Here is a 24,384-nt window from a genome sequence, read left to right on the forward strand (position 1 = left end):
GCCAATGGGCAGCTTGGTCCTCATATGGGGGGGCAGGTGAGTGGGTGGATTGTTTCTAACAAATACTTTATTGCCTGTTTTTGGAACACTTCCCCCTGGCAGCGCTACCTGACCTCAAAGGGATAAAAATATGTGCAGTCCTGATGTGATTTGATGTGTTGGGGAAGGTTAATATGGGGGGGAGCTCTCCTTTTCTGGGGGCAAAGGGAGAGGGGAAGGGGAAAGGAGAGGAGAGGGAGAACTGGCAGGAAGGAAGGGAGGGAGTATCATCAGGATGAAAGTAAATACACTAATATAATTTTTTAATTGTGCTAAATACTAGTTGCTGTTATAATGTCAAACAACAAAAACAAACTTCTTTGGTTTTCTTGCTTGTTAAAATGACCTTTCATGAAATGATACAGGAGAGACAAGTTTGGAGACAACGCTGCTTTTTCAGATTAACTCCGTATTAGCTAGGGACTAGATGTGGAAATGTCAGTGCTTATGAACAATAATGTCCTTCCTTTTTATTAAAATTCTGTTGAGCTTTAAGCTCTGTTTGTCTTGTATAAAACATAAAAATATAAACATTATCAATATAAAAAAACAGTGGAAACTATATAAAAGCAATTTTTGACCTTTTTGGTTCCCATATATTAGCAGTATCTTAATAGAAAACACACACACACACACATATAGTATACAAATATTATTACATTGTAAAAACAAAATAGTTTCTAAAAATACACATTATGTTTTATTCATGAAATTCATTCCTTAATGGAAAAATTAGCTCTGTAAAATTTTGATGCAATACTTTTTTCATTAAATTCAGGATTGAATATTGAACAGATTAATTAGGAAATGATAAGTGTTTAAGGGGGATCAAAGCATTCTAGCAATCTCTGTTCCAGTTTTTAGTCTACATTCTCACCAGAACATATACAATCTTCTGGTCTAGGAGAAGGCATATATTTCAGCACGCTTTCAATAAACTAGGATTGCTAGTGAAGAAAGTTGACAATATCATGTGAATATCATCATTCAAGCTTCTGAGTTACAGAGTAACATGAATTCACAGACCTGGCATGAGAAGCTTGCTGTTTAAATTGTATAATGCTTATATCAAGACATTTCTGTGTGTGATAGACAAAAATGTAAGTATAATACTGAAAGTTAGAGTCAGTCATGAGCGTGCTTAAATACCATGGAAAGTGTGAGGGAAGTGGAGTAGAGGAAAATAATACATTCCGTTACTCTCTTATCTTTAACGTTGTGTTCTCCTTCAACTAGACTTTGCTTTAGAAATAGAAGTTGGAGTAATTTAGATGAATGGGAATAAATTTTAGGAATGTTTGCTAGAGTGGGGATGGACTGATTTTGGAGGTGGAAACAAACCTGAAAGTTGGGGTCATTTATTTTCATTTTTATGTGAACATTCGGCAATGCGTTAATTTAACCAGTATTTGGAGTCTTTACAGTTTTACAGTTTTGACTGGAGAGAGTACTTTTGCCAAATAATTTCTCAATGAAGATTTGCTAATTGTTTAATGTGGTGGGTAGCATGAGTGCTTGCATCTGGGCACCATCCTTGTTGGTACTGCTTTGTGTTTATGTTTACAAGAGGAGGCTCTCTTTTCATGACAGGGCCACTTCATATAGCATTTAATCAGGTCAATTGCAAATGGACAAAGTTCTCTAAAATGTGAGAGCAGAATTCCAAAAATGTGCAAGTATACAGAATGTATCTACAAACTCAATGACAAGTTTTTGTCAACCTTCAGAACTAATATATTGATGGAGTTTTATTGAGATAAAACCAAATATGAAGAGAATTCCACACGTAGCTCAGATGTTGGTGGCTTTGCAGATGAGAACAGAAGAGGGAAATAGACAATTGGATGGGAAATTGAAGTTGACACTAAAATGTCCTGGCAGGCAGGGTGGTTTCTGGTTTGATCCAGATGCCGCTTCATCGCCATCTGGGAGAATGAATCATTGCTGGTATCTCACATCATCCTCACCATCTGTCATGGCAAACTTGGCAGCATGGCTGACTTCTGAGTGAGGCTGTGGGTTGAAAGTAGCTGGACCACACTGGCCAGTTCTTGCCCTATTGATGTCCCTCAAGGATACAGGGACTGTTCATCAGCACAGACATTATCCTCTAATACAGCATGCTAAAAATGATTAAGATGTTGAAAAGAAGGTGTCAGGGGAAAGAAGGAAAGAAAGCAGCAGTTAGAAAAAAAAAATCCCTTTATTGTCCTTGGTGACCTCACCTTGTCAGCTTATCCTGGAACATCTCACAACCCAGGGACTTTCTGAAAATGAAATGCCTTTAGTAATTAAGCATAAATTAGAACATAAGTGTACAAGTTACTGGATTCCTAGCAGTAAAATTTCCACTAGAGTAAAGCATGCTAGCATCTTAGAGTGTGCAGGGCCACAGGCGAGTGACAGAAAGCAAGAGTCAGCAGAACACAGTGCTAACTTGGTCACAAGAGCAGAATGTGGAGAAGGCTTTGTTGCCACATTCAAATCATATACTCAAGGCCAATATGAAGCTACAGATATTTCATGGGCTGCTGACGCCTTGTACTGCTACATTTATTTACATGAACCAATTTGTTGTTGGGAGAGAGAAAAGAGACAGTCCATCGCCAGATTCAGCTCTACCGACAGTATTCTCTGCAGGACAATATGATGAATAGTGGAGTAAACTTCTGAACAATCAAGCTAATAGAAAGGGATTTTGTACACTGAGCCCTGTTCCTAGAAGGAAGTGGTTCAGGGTTAATCTGAGCCAACTAATCAGTTTCTCCTGCCATGGTGCTCCTGTGTATGGCAAAATGTTACTTTATTTTTCTTAATTTTCTTTTTTTTAATTTTTTAATTTTTATTTTATATATTAATTACAGTTTATTTACTTTGTATCCCAGCTGTAGCCCCCTATCTCATTCCCTCCCAATCCCACCCTCCCTCCCTCATCTCCTTCCTGCCCCTCTCTAAGTCCATTTATAGGGGAGGTCCTCCTCCCCTTCCATCTGACCCTACCTTATCAAGTTTCACCATGCCTGGCTGCAATGTCCTCCTCTGTGGCCTAACTAAGCTGTTCCTCTCATGGGGGTGGGGAGTGGGGGATGGAGAGGTCAAATAGCTAGCCATAGAGTTCATGCCTGAGACAGTCCTTGTTCCCCTTACTAGGAAAGCCACTTGGATATTGAGTTGCCATGGGCTACATCCAAGCAGGGATTCTAGGTTATATCCATGCATGGTCCCTGGTTGGAGAATCAGTCTCAGACAAGCCCCTGTGTCCAGATATATTTGGTCATTGTGGAGCTTCTGTTCTCTCCAGGTCTTATTAACTCTCTCTTCTTTCATATGATTCCCTGCACTCTGCTTAAAGTTTGGCCATGAGTCTCAGCATCTGCTTTAATATACTGCTATGTAGAGTCTTTCATAGGCTCTCTATGGTAGACACCTATCCTACTTCTCATTTTCTACTTCCAATGAAAATGTTACTTTATTCTGTATATTTATTATGTATATGTATATTTATTAACTTGTTTGGATTATGAGCACACATTTGCATATTTCATTTCTGCATTAGCTCTCATACTATTAATTGTTTATAATGGGCTCAACTCTTAGATCTTGAAACATTTTGTTTTATGACAGTGTGCTCATCTCACGTCTGTGTGGGAATTACAGGAACAGCCATGGTCACATGCCAGCTTTTCTCAGTGTGGAAACTTTCACCTAGCTGGCTGAGGTGAAACAAAAGGAGAGCTGATGGCAGCATGAATTTTGAGATTTTGTTTCTTTGCTGAATTCCAGTAACTTACATGCAGGCAGATAGCAAAGATTCCCCTCACCCACAGAGCTCTGTACAAAGGATCCAAACAACTGGGAGAGGATTGTGAAGAAAGTTGGAGGATACGGCAGTCTTAGCTCTTCCAGAAGAACATTTGGCAGCAGAAGCAAGTTCAAGGGTGGATCAAATACATCTATGGTGACAGCTGACCTTGGCCCTTCATTGATTACTGTATCCTGCCCAACACCTGAGAAGACATATTTGGCAGAGGCCCAAGGCACCTAGATTCCCATCTGGACATCCTTTAGCTTAAACCTGCAGTCTATAGAGTCCCCTAATTGAGGAGGACTTCCGTTTCTTCTGTTGAATATATAAAATATTCTGAATTGTCTTGAGAGCTGTTATTAGGACTGTGCTTAGGAGGAAATTTCAAGTAAAACGGACTGTATGGTGTTGAGTTGGGGGTCACATACCTGCAGTGCTGCTGAAGGACAGTGGGGCTTTTGAGGTGAGGTCACAGGTATCCAACTAAGAGGATGCTGGGTTTGTATAACATCTTTGTCTTCTGATCACATTCACATTGTAACGTCCTTTAACCTTAACACACTGAGAAAACAGACACCATATAGAACACACTCAATTTTACTAAAAACAAGGCCCTTAAATCTTTAGTCAGGAAATACTGTATTACCTGGAAAAAAAATTGTTAGAAACTCATGTTTAATTATACAATAGATTTTAAGTGCACCTAGATTAGTTGCTCGCTGTGGTTTGTTGTTTTGAATTTATGTTCAGATGAGCTCTCTTCAGCCCTTCTTTTCTTCTGTACAGTTCCACAATTTAACAAGGCCTCAACTCTACAAAGAAGTATGAACAGCTAAGGAATATTGAGAGTGGGAGAAAAAGTCTTCTCTAGGAAAGAGTACACCAACTGGTTACCCAATACCAAATGGTCAGCCCTGAATAAGTACATACAGGTGACATTGTCCAGAGTGAGCAGGTTATAGTTAAGAATATAGGGAGACAAGACATATAAATTTAACAGCCATTAGTGAAAAGGGGGACTGGGAATTTGAAAGAGAGCAGAGGGGTTTATGAGAGAAGGAAAGGGAATTGATGAAATTTTAATGTAATCTCAAAAATGAAAAAAAGAAATAATAAAATTAAAACACTGCCTTGTCCCTTGGTTAACCCTACTGTGTAGAATGTTAAATGAGGTGTTCATGTTTATTATTCAGTAAAAACCCCTCGCATCACTCATTTATATGAAAGAAAAGAGTAGTCACCCCAAATTAACTAATTATGATCATTTAGTAATGATTGTACAAAATGACTAACTGAATGTTAATACATTTGCCTTTTTACGAAAATAAAATGTTCAAAAAAGAGCTGTTACGTAAGATAAGAAAATAAGCTATTAACATAAGCATTTGTGAAAGCCTGAGACAATGTAAGAGCAGAGATCAATTTTAAATTGTTGGTCCTGTCAAGACAAACATTTAAAAAAATGAAAATGTCATTAATTCCTTTCTAGGGAACTCAATATTACTAAGATTGTATGTTTAGACAGGGAAATTTTCATGCTGTTTTTCTCAGTACTAAGTAATGTTATTTTGAAATCTGAAAATATTTTCAGTAAAAAGGGTTTTTACCAGATTAGGACCCTTCATTGTTTTGTGACCTTGTGGATGTCTTTTCAAAATAATGGCAACAATTTGTGAGATTCAAACTCAAATTAATCTTGATGCAACTTGTTATCTTATTTAAAGTGTAAATAAAAGTTAAAGTGTAAATTAAAGTGTAAAATGAAAGTCACTTGCTTCACTTTGTTCACCAAGGGTCAAATGTAAACGATGTATCTTTTCTTCATTAGAAAATAATGACAGGCATGCAGACATGTGGGCCAAACAGTGGTCTGTGTTCTAATAGGAAGGTCTAGGTGAAATGCAAGAAAGCCAGGTAGTTACAGATATTTAAGCATTTTTGTTTGATTTTTATGTAAATGCATTACCTGTTAGCAAGGTGATTTTTTTAAATAAGTCTCTGACTTTCTTCATAGGTATATAGATATCCATTCTCTCTTACATTTCTTAAATATGATAGTGCTTCTCTAGAAAAGAAAACTAATGAATTAGGTCTTTCCCTAGGTGTTTTTTTTTTTTCAGAATTATAAATTCTTTTTTTTATAATTTCCTCTAAGATTATTATATTTTTATATACTTTCCAAGGCATATTCTGAACTACTCTTTTGTGTTTAAACAAATCCCAGGTTTCAGAGACTGATAAAAGCCTCCTTTCCAGATGGTAGATTACCGAATTAAGAATTTATTCTTGTGAATCACTTATGAAGGCTTAAAATAAGGTAGAATGCAATACATTTTTCATGATTCTATGGTATTTTTTTCCATCTAATGAGGCCAGCATGTTTTGGTGAACACCACTTTGAAAATTACATCAAATAAGACAGAAAGGAAACAACAGAGATTTATCGATGTTTTTGAAAAAGAATACGGTTATACCTGTGTTTTATTATAAATAAACAGGTTCAGTCATAGTTTATCTTCTTGCCAGCAAATGAAGGACATTGTTTCATAAAGCTTCTAAAATGTACATGAATATTTCATTAAATCATATTTCCTTGAGAAAATAAAGTTCCTTCGCATTTATAGCAGACAATTGTGAGGAGTTTGCAATTGTAAGACCAGGGTAGCCAGTACCGGTTGCTTGTGGAACAGTACTCCTCAATTTTTAAAACTTTTTCTTAAAAAATAAACATACAATCATAGGTGTTCATTTACTTTAAAAATTCTAACGATGAAGAAAATTATTGTCTATATATTTAAGTCCTTGTATAAATTACAAAACTCAAGTTTATGTCACAGAGTCCCTTCCCCATAGGAAGCATAAAGCACTTTTGTGGTACCTTTCACTGGTAAATGTTTATATCACATTGAAGTTGACAAACAAAAGAAAAGTCAATATTGCATCTTTAAGCCCTAAGAGAACATTCTTCTAAGCTGTCTCCTGTGATGAGTGAGCTTCCAAAGTCATCGGATTGCCATGATTTAACTCAATCTCAAATAAAGTTATATAAAGGTAATACATGTATTGACTTCAGTAGAACTCTGACTGAGATATCAGTGAACTGCAGATTCTTCTTGCTTGAGGTTAACAAACACCCTCTGGAAGATAACCAAGAGTACTTTAAGACCAAGACAACAAAATAAAATTATAACAACAACAATAATAACAATAATAAAATAACAATAATAAAATAAAAATAAAAATAGCCAACACTGAGGTAAGCTCCCCTTTCAAAAGGCAATAAGTGTTGCCTGGATTGTCAGGAGAGAGTTCGATTGTCCCTGACACCCAAGTGTTTTTCTAACCAGAGTTCAGCCAGTTGCATGGTTGAGGCAAAAGTACTTGCTTTGGATCCTAAGCACATTTTATACTGCTTAGGGTCCAAGTGAGGATCACAATGAACTGGATGGAAAATATGCACCACTCCTACTTCTTGACTTCTGAAGGGCTGTAAGCCAGATAGGATAACTTTATTGTAGAGATCTACATCTTCCAATCCCCAGCCTTGTATCGAGGTATCAAATCCACCTGCACCCAGCAGATCGCTTTTGTAAATACAGGTGATTCCGTAGCCATAGTCTCTCCAGAATCCAGTTTCCTTTGAGAATACAAAGTCATCCTCTGTGGGAGGATTTCCCGTATGGGTCACCTTTGGGTCATACTGGCTAAAGATGATGGGGTAGTACACCTGTTGTCCCTGAACTGTATTATCTCTGCATCGTTGGAGGAAGTCTCCTCTGAAAATCAAGTCAACATCACAAAATAGCAGCAACGTGTCATTGTCAAAGTGGGAAGAAGCCATTTCTAGACCAAGGCCCCTGGAAAACTCCCCCTTCATGGGAATCAGCATAATTTCTGAGTCAGGGTACCTGTTCTGATATTCTTGTATCAGCTCAACGTGCCTGATAGTCTCTTGGCCAGAATCCCCGCTAAAAAGGATGATGACAAGCTTTACATTTTGCTTTGGGATGAGACACGTACTCTCAAAATTTTCCATAAATCTCAAGAAAATATCATACCTTCCAATAAGGGGGACAAGAATGTGCACTTTCTTTTCATTGTGCCCTCCCATTTCTTTGGCCTCTTGAAGAGAAGAGAGGATTTTTAGAGAGTTGGATAGAAAGGAGAAAGACTGAGTACCACTGTTGATGTTCTCCACCAGACTGTTGACATCGAATTCTTCCATTTCTCTGAAGAAAGGCTTACTGAACAACTGCTGGAGATAGGCATGTCGCCTCACGGGCACCGTCAGTTTCCTTCCCTTGTGCCTCTTGTACAGGAGTAGCAGGTCCAAAATGTACTCCACCCCGTACATGGGATCAACCCTGCGGTAGCCGTACTGAATTTCCTTGAAGTCAATGAGCCGGCCCCTCGTCTTGGCGTTCTCGTTGATCATTTCCATCACCTGCAGGACAGTGTCATCCAGGGCTGACCTTAGGATGCTGTTGATGCTCTGTCGAGGGGGCTGATTCTCTGCAGCAGAGTAGAGCAGCTTCCCCGTCAGGAATTCCCACTCGATGACCTCATTTCTCTCCCGGGGCTGGAAATGGTTGAAAGAGGGCATCACTCCCAGCTGCTGGTCCTCTTTGCTCACTTCGCTGTTGCTAAGCTTGCTCATGAGCGCGCTTTCCCTGTGGAGCTGGATGGTGCGGTAGCGGAGCTCCGAGATCTTGCGGCTCAGCATGTAGTTATGCAGTCTGTACTGGTACGCGGGCCTTTTGTTTGGATGCAGTGTGATGGCTGCATGGATTTTGCTGTTGTGAAGGTCTTGGATGTAACCCTTGCGATTGTGTTCATAGTTTTCATGGAACAGCTGCTGCATCTGAAAAAAGAAATGTTGGCCGGAATGTGAGATCAAGAGGAAAATGAGCATAAAAGTAAAACACTTAAATGGAGATAGTTAAAATGTGTACCTACATGGCAGTTCATAGCTAATATGCTTTGTAACATTTATTTTTATATGAGACCACAATTTTTATTTCTAAAAGAAATAGGTCATTGTATTTACCATGTACAATATGAGGTTTTAAAAAGTACATGAAGTTAGTGAAGTGACTAAAGCTAGCTAATTAGCATATTTGCTACATCATAGTTACCTTTTCATGAAATCCATCCTTCAGACACACACTGTATTATAATTGACCTCAGCTTCTGTTTTGTATAGCAGAGCCCTTGACCTTATTTCTAGTGTGTCAGTGAAACTTTTATCTCAACCCTCCTGATAACAACCATTTTACTTTCAGATTCTAATTAGATCAACTTTTTTTTTTTTTTAATAAAAATTTCCACCTGGACCGATAACAAATGTCCAGAACATAGGAGGGAATCCTGTAAAGCAGTGGCTTATGTGTTTTCAAATACTTTGCATCTTTGTTTCTCCTGAAACCAGCCCCAAATCATTCAAATATTTCTACAGTCTCCTAATAGACCCTTTAGATGCAAAGAGCCACTGAAGAGGTGGCATAGATATCACTAAGAGGATGTTCACTGAAGAGTAAAACAAAAGGCATGTTGCTCAGCATGGCAGGAACGGGCTCGATGCCAAGTGAGACATGAACATCGGTTAGTGTCCTGGCACACCAGTTTCACTGAGGACATCTCTGGTGAGATGCTGAGATGCACCGCTAACAGCAAGTTATATCCGGCTAAACAAGCCTGACACCCTATGAACCAGAAGAGCATTTAGATCATCCAAAAACAAAAAATAAAAACAAAAACCTAACCCAGAAACAGAAATGAAAACACATATATTTTTTTAAAATTAGCAGCCAAACTTCCAGGTCACACTTATTTCTTTGATAGGAGATGAAGAACTCTCTACCAAACCCATCAAGATAAGAACCAAGGATAGGAGGAAGAAGAGAATGGTGGAAGAAAAAGAGGAGAAGGAAGCAGAAGGCAGCAAGCAGCTTCAGTGTGCATGAGATGTCTGTCAATGAACTGATGACTAAGAAGAAAGGACTACTATAATTACAATCGTAATAATCTATATTATCACTTACATACAAATATAATAAAAGCAATTTAGCTCTCAGAAATAACTTTAAAGAATCAATAAATAAGCTCAAACCAAATAAATGGATAGTGGTGGAGCTGAAAAATAAAAAAAAAAAGTCTACCTATTGATAGTTGTATTGAAAGTAGATAGAAAATCTCACAGAAGACATTGTAGAAAAATAGGAAAACCAGAGAAAATTTAGAAAAAAAAAGATAACAGAAATATAAAATAAAGTTTTCAGAGACAGGCAAATCCCAGCAATTTTCTGGCCAGCCTAGTATTTTATTTCTGTGTAAGGTGATTTCTAGTTCTGTGAGAGACCCTCTTTCAACGCAAGAGGGCAAAACAAGATGGGGAAGATACATAATTCCTGCTTGGACTCCATGTGGATAGGGGTGCAGGCACAGGCCCACCTGCACAAGACACACACACACACACACACACACACACACACACACACACACACACAGCAGAGGAGTGGCAAACCCAAACAAAACAAGAACTGTAAGTTTTACTGACAACGTTAATAGCTCCTAACCAGAAAGGATTGCAATATATTCATAAAATAGAAAACAATACTTCCATTATGTAAAATATTACTGTTTGGAACAACATGGACAAAATTTCACAGAAACCTGAAAGGGGGCTGGAGATGAATTGGGTGGTTCAGCATGCATTGAATAGACTTGTGACTTGGTTTCATCTCTTGCTCCTTTAAAAAAATATATTATAAAATCAGCTACATCTTAAAAGAATGTGTTTTTGTAGACTTCCATTTAAAAAAAATGTGTAGATTAGCAAATGCTGCTATTTGCTAGGACAGTGATGAGAAATCATGATCAGAGACTTGTGAAATGTCCCACTGCCTGGTTGCACATCTGTGTCCACTGCTTGAATTTTTATAGAGCTGTTATTTAAGATAAGCTTGTTTCACTTCAACTGATAAGAACTATTTTAAAGGAGAAGTGTGCATAAATATACAGGCAGGGTTGAATGTATTTTCTTTTATGTAAGCACATAAGCCTGGGTAGATGAAGGGAAGGAGGAGAAAGGAGAGAGGGAGAAGAGGAGAGAAAAGAAGAGATTTTTTTTCTAGAGAATCCTGAAAGCAAAATGTAGTATTATGTCAGAATTCTGCTGTCAGCATTTCATCTGGTTCCTTTTCAATAACTGGGCAATTTTTTTTTTGAATCGACATTATTTAACTTTGAGGCTTAAAACAGTAGATATGTGGAAGAAGATTTTAGATTTGAGTCAAGATGCAGTTTTCTTGGGTTCACCCAAAATATTTTTTCCTGAAAATACATGCTGATTTTCTCATGAAATTTTTGTCAATGATAAGTATAAAAGAATTCAGAATAATCAGTAAGTTGATGTAGCTCTCTTATGTAGTATTGCAATTTTTACCTAAAATTTCTTGAGCGTTTTACTTTATATAATTTCCATGTATTTTTTTTTATTTCTGTGTAAAGTGATTTAAAACCTGAACACATATAGGTCACCTATCATAACATCTTCAAAGGCATTGGCTATTAGAAACTGTTCTCTTTTAGGAATGCTTTATATTACTCAGATATATAAGAGAAAATGGTAAAATGAGTAAGAAACAGAGAGCAGAATGAAGCTGTTAAATTGTAGATGTGTTTATCTGACATTTGTGATGCTAAGGTGAGTAATTCAAAAGTGGCATTTTATTATAGAACAGCAGTCATATGTGTAATTATAGGGCCGGAGAGATAGCTTAGCCATTAGGAATACTTGCTGCTCTTCCAGACTTTGGTTCTCTTTATACATCGATGTTGGACAGCTCACAATTGCCATATGTGTAATAAAAATTAAAACCATGTAATTAGATTATATAATGTTTCCCTGGGCTTCCTATATGTTATTTATTTGAAAAATTTATTTCATAGCAAAAATAAAATAGGCAGAAGAAAGACAGTGATAGGAAGTATTCTTTCTATTTCTTTTCCTTGTGGCTCCTTTGACACTTTTAATAATTCATTATTTGAAAATGTCACATAGTATATTCTTATAATATCATTCCCATCCTCTAACTCCCTCCAGATGCCTCCACCACACTCACCCAACTTCATGTTCTTTCTCTCTTTTCAAAACAAAAAAAAGCCACTAAATACAGAAAGTTCATTTTGTGTTAACCATCTACACCTGGTCATATGGCCCACGCTGGACTGTAACTATTATACACAGTGTCACTCCGGTGAGACAAGTCGATTTTTCCTCTACCAGTGGCTATGAATAGCTACTTGGTTAGGGGTATGACTTTGTGCCCACTTCCCCTTCCTCAGTGCTGGTATTTTTGTCTGGCTTGCCTTTGCAGGACTTGTGTATGGTGTCACAGTCTGGCTGTGTTCACATGAACATCAGCGCTCTCGTATCTAGAAGAGGCTGTTTCCTTGAAGTCCCACTATTTCTGGTTTTTATAATCTTTCTGCCTGTTCTCCCACATAGGTTTCTGAGCTTTGAGTGGAGAGAGAGGTATGATGAATACACACCTTTCAAGTCTGGGCCCTCCAAAGTCTTGTACTCTTTGTCCGTTGTTCATCTGTAGGCCTGTGTTAATTACTAACTACTGAAAGAAGAAGCACTCTCGTGAAGGTTGAGCAAGACACTGATATATGAGGACAGCAATATGCCTTTGGAAGTCACGTTATGGCTATGTTCATTTTGCAGCATACTACTAGAAGGTTTTCCTCTGTGTCCATAACTATCTAATCTCAGGTTCTTGACCCCATTAGCTATGTCAGGTATGTGTTCTATATCATGAAGGGTGCCTTAAATTCAACCCCAAAGTGGATTTAACTCCTGAATATTTGTGCCACCATTGTTTCAGTAAGCATACCTTGCAGGCAGGTCATTATTATATAGCTCATAGGGTTCATAACCAGGTGAGTTTGATTATTGCTTTTCTTCTCTACTAGCCTGTATAGTACCTTCCAGAACTATGAATGCCAGCAAATAGCAAATAGGCTTTTACCATTGAATAAAAGCAACATTTCTCCATCTTCAGTGCTGAAAGCATGTGGTGTCTTCAGGAATAGGTTCTTACAGTCATATTGTACAGAGTAACCACAGTGTTTGGGAATTCTATAGGACCCCATTAACCAATGACTCAGGGAGAGGTAATACATTCCCCTACTGGGGGTTGTTCGGTAGCACTTGGTCTTTAGTTAGGGGTAAGAAAAAAAATTAAAACTAGCTCATTTATACATATTTCAAGTAATATAGTGATTATGATAATGCCTTCAATATAGTGCTTACTAAGAAGCATATGGCTTTTTGTTGAAACATTTTTACTTTCATATTTAGAGAGTACCAATCTATAAAGGATGGACCATGACATTAACAGATAGACTTTGGAACCAGCTGGGATTAAGTGTACATAGGTTCTTGAACACTGGGATCTATTATGTCTAGCCGATTTCATAGTCAGTCTGTTTATTCCTTTATTTTCCCTATACAATGGGATAATATCAATCACTTCAATGCTTACTGAAATTGCATTAAATAAGATAGAAGCATGCATGACTTTTTAGGATTGTAGTCTACCTAGTAGACAGCACTCAGGAAAATAATCATATGGAAATAACTATTCAAGGATGAGGCAACCTTATATTAAAATTGTCCTTTTTTATTTATCTGAGAGTCTTCAGAGAATGAGGCTTGCATCATCAGTTAATGCATGTCCTCTTTATCTTCGTGGTTATCAATGCACCCTTTAAGTTTGGCTACATACAGTTGGTGCTTCAGTGCACTTATCATACTGTTCGGCATATTTAATTACACAAAACAATAACATTGTGAAGATTTTACCAAATTAAAGTTCATGGGGATTAAGTTGTTTAATTAAGAGCCTATTAAGAATAGAGGTAAAAACTAAATGGCACATATGATATTACATATGGAGTAGAGCAAAACTTGAGAAAAGAACGTAAAGTTTAGACTTGGAAACCACAAGGGTTTGCTTTAAATGATTTATCACTTATAATGACTTTGTTGTTCTTTATAGCAGAGCCATGTTACAATAATAAAACCATAGCAGTAATAACACCAATAGCTCTAGCCACCCACAACCTCAGCACCTGAGAAGCTATGAAACAAACCTATTATGAAAACAACAATTATACATGGATAATTTAATATGAATTTATTGTTCCACTTTGCTATATTAAGTTCCCTCTGCCTTTGCTTTAATTACTAATGGAAATACTACACATAACTTATGGAATGATCAGAAATATGCATAAGAAAACTTTAGATCTTTTAGATACACAGAAAAGAGTTGGATACTTATATAAAGTCATTATGAGAATAATGGAGAACTGATTTAATAGATTTTAAAATGATTATAAAAATGTATCCATTTACTAGATACCATTAAATCATACAACTGCAAGAGAAGACTTTCATGGAATGTAAGCCATTTAAAAAGAACAATACTTGCATTTTTCTACAGGTAGACATCCAGTTAGCCCAGTACCATTTGCTGAAGTTGCTATCTTTTTTCCATTGCATTGTTTTGGCTTCGTTGTCAAAAATCAAGTATCCATAGGTGTGTCGGTTTATTTCTAGGTCTTCTATTCAGTTCCATTCATACACCATTATGTTTCTATGCCAGTACCATGCAGTTATTATTACTGTTGCTGTATAGTACAGCTTGCGATCAAGGATGGAGATACCTCCAGATGATCTGTTATTGTTTAGATTGTTTAGGATTGTTTTAGCAATTCTGTTTTTTTTTTTCATATGAAATTGAGAATTGTTCTTTCAAGTTCTATAAAGAATTTTGTTGGATATAGAAATTGTGGTACTTTTACACAATGGAACACTACTCAGCAATTAAAAACAAGGAAATCATGAAATTTGCAGGTAAATGGTGGGAACTAGAAAAGATCACCTTAAGTGAGGTATCCCAGAAGCAGAAAGACACAGATGGCATATACTCACTCGTAAGTGGATATTAGCCATATAATATAGGATAAACATACTAAAATCTATATTTCTAAAGAAGCTAAACAACAAGGAAGACCCTAGGGAAGATGCTCAATCCTCATTAAGAAGGAAAAATATGATACATTGGAAGCAGGAGAAGACAGGGAACAGTACAGGAGCCTACCACAGGTGGTCTCTGAAAGACTCTACTGATCAAGGTATCGAAGCAGAGGCTGAGGCTCATAGCCAAACTCTGGGCGAGTGCAGGTAATCTTATGAAAGAAGGGGGAGCTAGAAAGACTTTAAAGGGACAGGCGCTCCAAAAAAATATCAACAGAGCCAAAAAACAAAACAAAACAAAAAACAACAACAACAAAAACTGAGCCCTGGGGGCTCTGCAGAGACAATGCATAGAGATGACCTAAAACTCTGGCTCGGATGTAGCCCATAAACTCAGTCTCCAAGTGGGTTCCCTAATAAGGGGAGCAGAGGCTTTCTCTGGCATGAACTCAGTGACAGGCTCTCTGATCACCTCCCCCTGGGGTTACAGCCTTGACAGGCCACAGAGGAAGACAATGCAACCAGTCCTGATGAGACCTGATAGGCTAGGGTCAAATAGAAGGGAAGACCTCAACTATCCGTGGACTAGAGGAAGGGCATAGGTGAAGAAGAGGGAGAGAGGGTGGGATTGGGAGGAGGTGAGGGAGGGGGACATATCCAGGATACAAATTGAATAAATTGTAATAAATGATAATAATAAAAAATTTAAAATAAATTAATAAATAACACCACCACCACCACCAATACTGAAAAGGAAATTCACCCAACTCCAATTTCAAACTCATAATTCAGAATGACGTTGTTCATCAAGAAAGTTGGGATTTCCAAGGGTTGCTGGGGATGATAAGAGCCATCTGAAAGCAACTCGTCACAAAAGAGCAAGCAGAGCCTCACCTGTGAAGAAAGCTTCTGCAGACAGAAGAGCTCACAAAACACTAGAAAGGAAATGGTATTAAAATGCTGAGCACAAAATCCTAGGTTTATAATTTGATGAAGACACTTATGAGAAACCCAGATAGAAGCAACCACTGGGTTCAACCTCTGTTGCAGAGAAGTAGAAAAACAGAGCTACAGGAGGTGTGAAACACATAAAACAAGTTTCCATGGAACACATTTACTACTAGACTACTACTAGAGAAAAATCAGTGTCTTGCCTTTGTTGAAATTAGCAAGTATAGAACTGTTTTGAACATATCTCCAAGATAAATCTAAAGTGAATGTCTTGCCTGCCTAGAAGTATTTCTTTGTGAAATGAGTCATTTTTCTAAGAAAGAAAAAATAGTATAACAAATACAAATTCCAAGCTAAAAAATTAAAATGAAGAACTACCACTTCCCTTGTTTTCCCCACTTAAAAAAAAAAATCCATGGCGTTGAGGAAAACAGTTAGCAAGGCGGAAATATAAGATGGTCAGGTGGGATGAGATGTAAGCCTATAGATTTAAACATAACACAAGTAATCTGTCACAGATAGACAAATAAAATGAAAAGAAAGAAAGGTAGGTCCTATAGAATGACTGCAAATGTAAGATACCAGAACACACATTAGAGTGAGGATTCGAGAAGGTGGGTTTTGGTGAGGAGTGGAGATGATTCATATGGTAAAGATGCTTGTTATCAACCATGATGACCTGGGGTTGACTCCCAGGCCAATACAGTAGAAGGAGGAAACAGACTACAGCAAATAGGCCATTGTACTCTTATAGCCACATGCATAAACGTGCACACACACAGAGGAAGAGAGAGACAGAGAGATACATACAGAGAAACAAAAATAAATGCAATAAAACAATTTAAAAAAGAAAATGTTGTTGAAGTAAAAGTATAATATCTATATGCTAAATTCATGTCACTATATTCAAGATGAAATTAACTCAGAATAGTTTTAAAAAGAGAAACATCAAAACCTTTGAGAGACAGACAAAATTTTCCAGCCAACTTCCTTGTAATAAATGGCAGCTTTAGCAGTGATTCCCATGTTTCCTAAATTAAACACAAATAGTAAGATTTTGCAAATATATGCACATAAAGCAAATGAAGGGTGGGAACACTAGAACTGCTACAGATAAATGATAATGGATTCAGGATTGTAACTGCTACAGATAAACAATAATGGATTCAGGATATAATAGAGAACTGAACATTGAAAATTGCAATGGGAAGAAACTGGAATCAACTTGAATAAGAAACCTTAATAGGAATCTGTAGAATAGTAGAGAAAGTAGCTAGTGTTAATGCCATCTGGCAGACCAGACAATTGCTCCTTTGTATGCAAAAAATATGTTTAAAAACATATTTTTCTAAATCTATAGAGTGGCTACTCTTGTCTTAGCACTCAGGAATCATTTGTATTTTTCAGAAACTCTAACCAGGTTTTTTTTTTTCTTCTCTTACCTTTAGTGTGTGTGTGTGTGTGTGTGTGTGTGTGTGTGTGTGTGTGCTGCATATGGAGAGAAGAACTCAGATTTGGGTTTCTTCAATTACTCTTCACTTGTGTATTTTTAAAATAGTACTTTCTCCCTACTCTTTAAAAATAAATTTACACAACAAAGTTAACTTCCAGCCTCCCTAATCTCCCACACCCAGTCTCCCTCCTAATTTCATATCTTTTTTCGTTGTTATTAATAATTCCTTGAGTTCAACCAGTATAAAATGTGTTAGAGAGCATTATGACATTTTCTAAAGAGATGTGTCTTGTGATTCTCCTTCTGCCTACCCTTTGTAACCCCACTTCCCTCTATATAGCTCCCAGTCCCATATTCATTTCACTTTTTCTGACTCATATGTGCTTTGCCCACTCCTCATCCTTTTTTATGACATAGTGTTACTCTCTCGGTCTGTTTTCTAGATATTTAGACTTTCACATGTTTATACAAATACACATATACACTGTAGGCCAAGATAGATGGGAAAACATGCTTATTTCTATCTTTCTGTATTTTTATCACCTCACTTAATAGTATACTTTCCAGATCCATCAATTTTCTGAAAATTTTATGATTTCATTTTTCTTTATAGCTGCAAGTATCCCATTGTGTATATGAGTCACATTTTCGTTAGCCAGTCATCTAATGATGACGTCAAGACTGGTTCATTCCCTTGATCTTATGAACAGGGTGGCGAGACTTACAGTTGTACAAATGCCTCTGCAGCAGAATACAGAATACTGTGGAAATATATTCAGGAAACCCTCCTTAGTTTTTGACACGGGGTCCCTCAATAAACCTGGATCTCATTGATTTGGTGAAGCTGGCTAGCCAATGCCCTTCATAGATTCTTCTGTGTCTGCTCTCCATTGTTCTGCCTATGCTAATATGTGCTTCAGTTAGGGTTTTGCATGAATGCTGGGGAGTCAGATCTTAATGGTTACACAGCAAACATTTTACTCAATGAGCTATCTCTGTACACCTCCTTATTGTTAATTTTAAACATTTTATCAAAGACGCCAAGAAAAAATTAAGTAATGTCATCAGAAGGATGAAGAAAGTTGTTGAAATTAATTAGTATGGTGATATAAGGTCATGCTGATACTCCATTATACTTCTCTCTATATATAAACCAAGGTCACTCATAGAATAAACACAGCAAAAATTAGATGTAACAGTAGAAATTTAAATTAAAGAAAAAGAAGCAGGAATTAAAGGTGCTTTAAAGATTCTATGAAGTTAAACTAAAAGACATAAAACTATAAAACAGTGGCAAAAGGTTAGAAAATGATTTCACCTCACACCCATCAGAATGGCTAAGATCAAAAACTCTAGGGATGGTGCATGCTGGAGAGGATGGAGAAAAGGAAACCCTCCTCCATTGCTGGTGGGAATGTAACCTTGTACAACCACTTTGGAAATCAATCTGGTTCTTTCTCAGAAAATTAGGACTAGTGCTACCTCAAGATCCAGCTATACCACTCATAGGCATATAACCAAAAGATGCCCCACCATTCAACAAGGGCATTTGCTCACCTATGTTCATAGCAGCTTTGTTTGTTATAGCCAGAGTCTAGAAACAACCTAGATGTCCCTCAACCAAGGAATAGATACAGAAATTGTAGCACATTTACACAATGGAACACTACTCAGCAATTAAAAACAAGGAAATAATGAAATTTGTAGACAAATGGTGGGAACTAGAAAAGATCATCCTGAGTGAAGTAACCAGAAGCAGAAAGACACACATGGTATATGCTCACTTACAAAGTGGATATTAGCCCTTATATAATATAGGATAAACATACTAAAATCTATGCTACTAAAGAAGCTAAACAAGGACCCTCAGGAACATGCTTAATCCTCATAGAAGAGCAAGCAGGATAGATATTGGAAGTAGAAGAAGACATGGAAAATTACAGGAGTCTTCCACAGTGGATCTTTGAAAGACTCTACCCACCAGGATATCGAAGGAGATACTGAGACTCATACCCAAACTTTGGGCAGAGTGCCAGAAACCTTATGGAAGAAGAGGGAGATAGAACGACCTGGAGGGAGTAGGAACTCCACAAGGAGAACAACAGAGCCACAAAACCTGGGCCCAATGGGCCTGCAGAGAACAATAATCCAACCAAGGACCATGCATGCAGAGGGCCTAGAACCCTGTTCCGAGAAAGCCCATGAGCTACTCAGTTTCCAAGTAGGTTCTCTAGTAAGGGGAGCAGGGACTGTCTCTGAAATGAACTCAGTGGCTGGCTGTTTGATCACCTCCCCCTGGGGGTTGCAGTCTTGCCAGGCCACAGAGGAAGATGATGCAGCCAGCCTCGATGAGACCTGATAGGCTAGGGTCATGTAGAGGGGGAGGAGGTCCTCTCCTATCAGGGGACTTGGGAAAGGGCACAGGGCAGAGAAGAGTGGAGTGGGTGGGACAAGGAAGAGATGAGAGAGGGGCTGCAGCAGGGATAAAAAGTGAATGAATTTTAATAAACAAATAAATAAATAAAATTTTAAAACAAACAAACAAACAAAAGAAACGAAAATGAGCAGATCCAGCTGGGAGATCTGGACTTACCCATATGACAGTCATTTCAGAAGAACCAACAGAGAAACAGGCAAGAAATTATCAACAACATAACACAAGAAAATCCTCCCAAACTCACAAAGGGGTGGTCTTTCCAAACTGAAAAGGCTTATTCACCAAACCATAATGATGGAACTACTTCATGGAATGTAAATCAATGAAATTTTAGGATCCTTTGGTATAGAATATGCTGAAAGCCTGCTAGGGGAGGAGAAAGATAAAAAGCTTAGGAAAGTAAGTGTCTTCAGACATCTCAAAAAATAAAAGTTAAAACAGGGAAATGATTGTTTCAAAATTTGATGGAACAAGGATGTCATCCCTTAACTGTTTGTCCCCAAAACAGAAGACAAGGTCATGTTCTGAGTTCAAAATAAAATCTCTCTATCACATTTCTCAGAAAACCATTAACAATCTCTTTTACCAAACAGAACAAATGAAAACAGGGACATGAAAGTCAAACAAAATGAAACTGGTTATTATGGAAAAGGTTGTGAGAGGAAACTGTACACAATTAAAGATATTATTTGTCCTTTATGAAGGTACACAGGGCAAGATGGACTTGTGCAGTGAGTGAGAAAAGGTTCTGCCTTATTTAATCACCCTTCATCCATGAGAGCACAACTGAATGGATACATAATTCTCACACAGTAAAAAAAAAAAAAAAAAGACAAAATTAAAACTAAAAAGTTCTAACACAAATACAAATAATATAACACAATATAATTAACATAGTATATGAGAAAAAGCAATCTGATCCATTGTAATCTTCCTTGCCTTCTTCTAGGGATTAAAGAAGTGTATTTAAAAAAAATGGAAAATATAAAATAAGAAAAAGTTCTTAGAAACCATAAAAAACAACAACAAATGTTGATGAGTCAATCAGTTGGAAAAGCCAGGTCTTTTGTTTTCTATTATAAATCTCAAAGCATGATGTTTCAACTACTTTGCATATAACAATAGCAAATTGTATACATGTAAATTTTAACAAGTACTAGCCACACATGTTTTGTTAGAAAACATCTTAGATAAGGTTTGGGGTTTTATGTTGAGTTTTTCATCTTGTGGTATTTGACTTTTGTGCAGGAAAAGAGATAAGAATGTAGTTTCATTCTTCTACATATGGCTATGCAATTTGACCAACACCATTTTAGAGATGCTGTGTGGAAGGTGCTGCTTCCTTGCAGTCATTTGATGGAGATTGCATTGGATCTGAAGATTGTCTTTGGTAGGATGGCCATTTTTATATTTATCTTGCAAAATCATGAGTGTGGGAGATCTTTCCTTCTTCTGGGAACTTCAATAGTGTAAGGGCCAGAGGTGGTAGATGAATACAAGGAAATCACATCTTACAGACACAAAGTAGCTGCACATGGGATTTCACAATTATTCTTACAGCCTGCGAAAGACCTATGGAGGCTCAAGCCAGACCAAATTCCAACATATGGTGGGGTAGATAAGCATAAAGTCCTACTCTTTGCCAAGGATCTATTAGCAACTGATAGTTGCTGTGGGCAGGAGAGAGACAGATTTCTTTGAGTGTAGCCCCGGTAAGTTGATCTCCTCCAGTGGAAGACCATACAGCCAGGAATATACAGACAAAACAAAATGGACTCAATTAGTATTGGGGAGAGGAAAGAAAGAAAAAGAGTCTTAACATTGGGTGGGTAAGGAAAGATAGCCATAGATCTAGAGGAGTTAAAAAAAAAAAACTCTGATAAAATAACAATTTTATAAAAATTGGTTTTAATTTTTCTTTTTTTTCTGCTACTGTTGTTTTTAAAATTAGGAAATGGCGTTAACATGCACAAGTTCTATGTCCATCACCCTTTCCTACTATAGGAAGCTCAAGCATTTTCTTTCCAAGTATCTTTTCCTCTATTCCCTAACCAGCCCTTCTGTTTTACTTTGTTCTATTCTGTCAGTAAAACAAATCACTTCACAAATGAGGTCATGGTTGCAAACCACATGGAAGAACTTCCAATCCCTTAAGAATTTTTAAAAATTCTGCTGCTGCATTTCTTAGTAGCTCTGACCACCTACAGTCTAGTCTAGAAACATTTGCTCTTTCTCTCCTATGAGATTTTAAACATTCTGAAGAAAAGAGCTATTTCTATTTGTTTGTCTCAACATAACTCAGGCAGTGGATGGATGTTCCTAGTAATTTAGCACTCAGTCAGTGAGGCCAGGCCATCAGGGATGGAACTAGTACTGAAGCCAAACAACTATGTGATCTTGGGAATACTACTTACTTCCCCAAGCTTCAGGTTAAACATTCTTAAAACAGGCATGCAAGACCATGTGGCCCACAGAGTACTGTTAGCATTAACTACATTTACCTGAAGCACTTAGAAAAGAACATGCCATATAATAATTGTCATAGGAGTCACCATTTTGATTGTACCCATTTCTGTAGCTATTTGCTTTTCTAATAGTATTTAATGAGGGCATTGATGAGTAAATAAGAATGGCCTTGATCAGATTTTCCTTAGAAAAAGTTCGCTAATCATTTGATTTACCACCTGAAAACTAACAAATTGACTACTTGTATCATGAATTTTTGGTGAGATAAAGGAGAAACAAGAGACAAGGCCATTACTTGGAGAACTGGCTGTGAACATTTTTCATGCTTTTCATTAAGGAGAAATGATGTGTTAACTCTTCTCTCTCTCTTTTTTTCTATTTTTGTTTTTTGTGTTTTCTATAATTTTTTTATATTTACAGTTTATTCACTTTCTATCTCAGCTATAGCCCCCTCCCTCATTTCCTCCCAATACCACCCTTCCTCCCTCATCTCCTCCCAAGTCCACTGATAGGGGAGGTCCTCCTCCCCTTCCCTCTGACCCTAGCCTATCAGGTCTCATCAGAACTGGCTTCATTGTTTTCTTCTGTGGCCTGGTAAGGCTGCTCTCCCCTCAGGGGGAGGTGATCAAAGAGCCAGACACTGACTTAAGAAAGTATTTTATTCCACTAATATCTGTTCTCAGACTATGTTTGACTGAAAAGAAAAAAAAAAAAACCTTTAAATTGCAGTCACTTACATACACCCATAATATGAGATTAAGGAGGGCTGGAGCAAGGAGGCATCCTTATACTAAGCAGTGGATACTCTATAGTTAGGACAATTATGAAGGCTTACAAGACAATAATGAATTATTGACACAGTATAAAACAAGAGTGACTATGTGTTATGGACTTCATAATTAGCCCTTTGAATATTTAAACTTATTTAATTTTCTGTGATTTAGTTATACAATACTATATAACTAAATGGAGAGTATTACTGCCCTAATGCAAATGCCTAATGAGGCATCTTTTATTTTACAATAGAGTGAAATTAGAATTCCTAAGAGAAATAGTGATTTCTCTAATTAATACTATTAATCTCCTTTAAGTACTGGCTTCAGATATTAACAGGAATATACATAAAGCGTGTCCTACTTCTCTGTGGGAAGAACGCCACAATGAAGGCACAGCTTGATTTTAAATCTAAAGAAGTAATTTTAGACAAAATCATTTAATTCTATAATTATAGAAAATAAGTTAAAATCGTCAAAGGATATATGGTAAATTAACAATTGAAAACAGTAAGTTAGTGTAAGCATAACAAAATATGCCCTTTTGCACATCATTTATGTCTTTCATATAAACTGTTGTTTTGTCATAGAGAGTAATGAAAATAATAGCACTTTGCAAATAAGCAAACTTTATCTATACATTTTGCTTTTACAATTCACTGTACAATATGGAGGAAGATTACACGGACCAAAAGACCCATGAGACACACACACACAAACTTAAGAGAAAGAGTTGAATAAGATAAGCTATCAGTGTGCTAATTGTCAAATTTAATTAAAGAGCTATAAGATGCTATCTTAGTTAGGAATCCAATTGCTGTGACAAAACACCAAAGCAGCCTGGGGAAGGCTTCTCTCATTTCACAGATCACAGTCTATGGAAAAGAGAAGTCAGGGCAGGAGCTCCAGGAAGGACCCTGGATGTAGAAACCGAAGCAGAAGCTGCAGTGAACACTGCTAACTGGCTTCCCCTCCTAGTTTGCTCATTTTGTTTTCTTATGTACCCCAGGACTGCTGGCCTGAATATGGCACTGCCCACAGTGGCCTAGCTGTTTCACATCATTCATCCCTTGACAAAATGCCCCACAGGCCAACCTAATGGAGGCATTTTCTCAGCTGAGGTTCTCTGAACCTCAGATGTCTTTATCTTCTGACAAGCTGACAAAACAAACCAAAAGAAAAGAACGGAGCAGAACCCGAATAACACCACAACCCCCCCAAATAACTAGGACAGGTGGCGTAGGAGGGGGCTGGAAAGGGGTATAGAGAATTTGTGTATTGTTTTGATTAGCTTATGTGAATTGATCACAATCTCAGAAAGTTAATAAAATACAAAAAATGAAACAAAGAGTTTTACGTTTTTGTCTCTTCTTAAAAGAGATCACCACACAATATATTTAAGGTAAGTTT

At 37.2% G+C, this 24,384-nt stretch overlaps 1 protein-coding gene across 3 annotated transcripts in view; it reads right to left on the bottom strand.

The window, feature by feature from the left end:
- Positions 1–720: 720 nt before the first annotated feature.
- Chsy3 (chondroitin sulfate synthase 3) overlaps positions 721–24,384 on the bottom strand; it is a 259,007-nt gene continuing 235,343 nt past the window's right edge. Inside the window, exons 3-6 of one of the 3 annotated variants that reach the window (XR_009589791.1) lie at positions 6,319–8,705; positions 4,273–4,405; positions 2,265–2,306; positions 721–2,162 (exon numbers count right to left, since the gene is read on the bottom strand). Coding sequence is in view for 1 of the 3 variants with exons in the window: in XM_060377234.1 (XP_060233217.1) it covers positions 7,143–8,705 (1,563 nt within the window). In the remaining 2 variants the exon portion in view is untranslated. Of the gene's footprint in view, positions 2,163–2,264; positions 2,307–4,272; positions 4,406–6,283; positions 8,706–24,384 lie in introns of those variants that run through there. The other 2 variants (XR_009589792.1, XM_060377234.1) reach the window with 2 other exon arrangements.

Source organism: Meriones unguiculatus, chromosome 2 (assembly GCF_030254825.1).
Source record: "Meriones unguiculatus strain TT.TT164.6M chromosome 2, Bangor_MerUng_6.1, whole genome shotgun sequence".
Lineage (NCBI taxonomy): Eukaryota > Metazoa > Chordata > Mammalia > Rodentia > Muridae > Meriones > Meriones unguiculatus.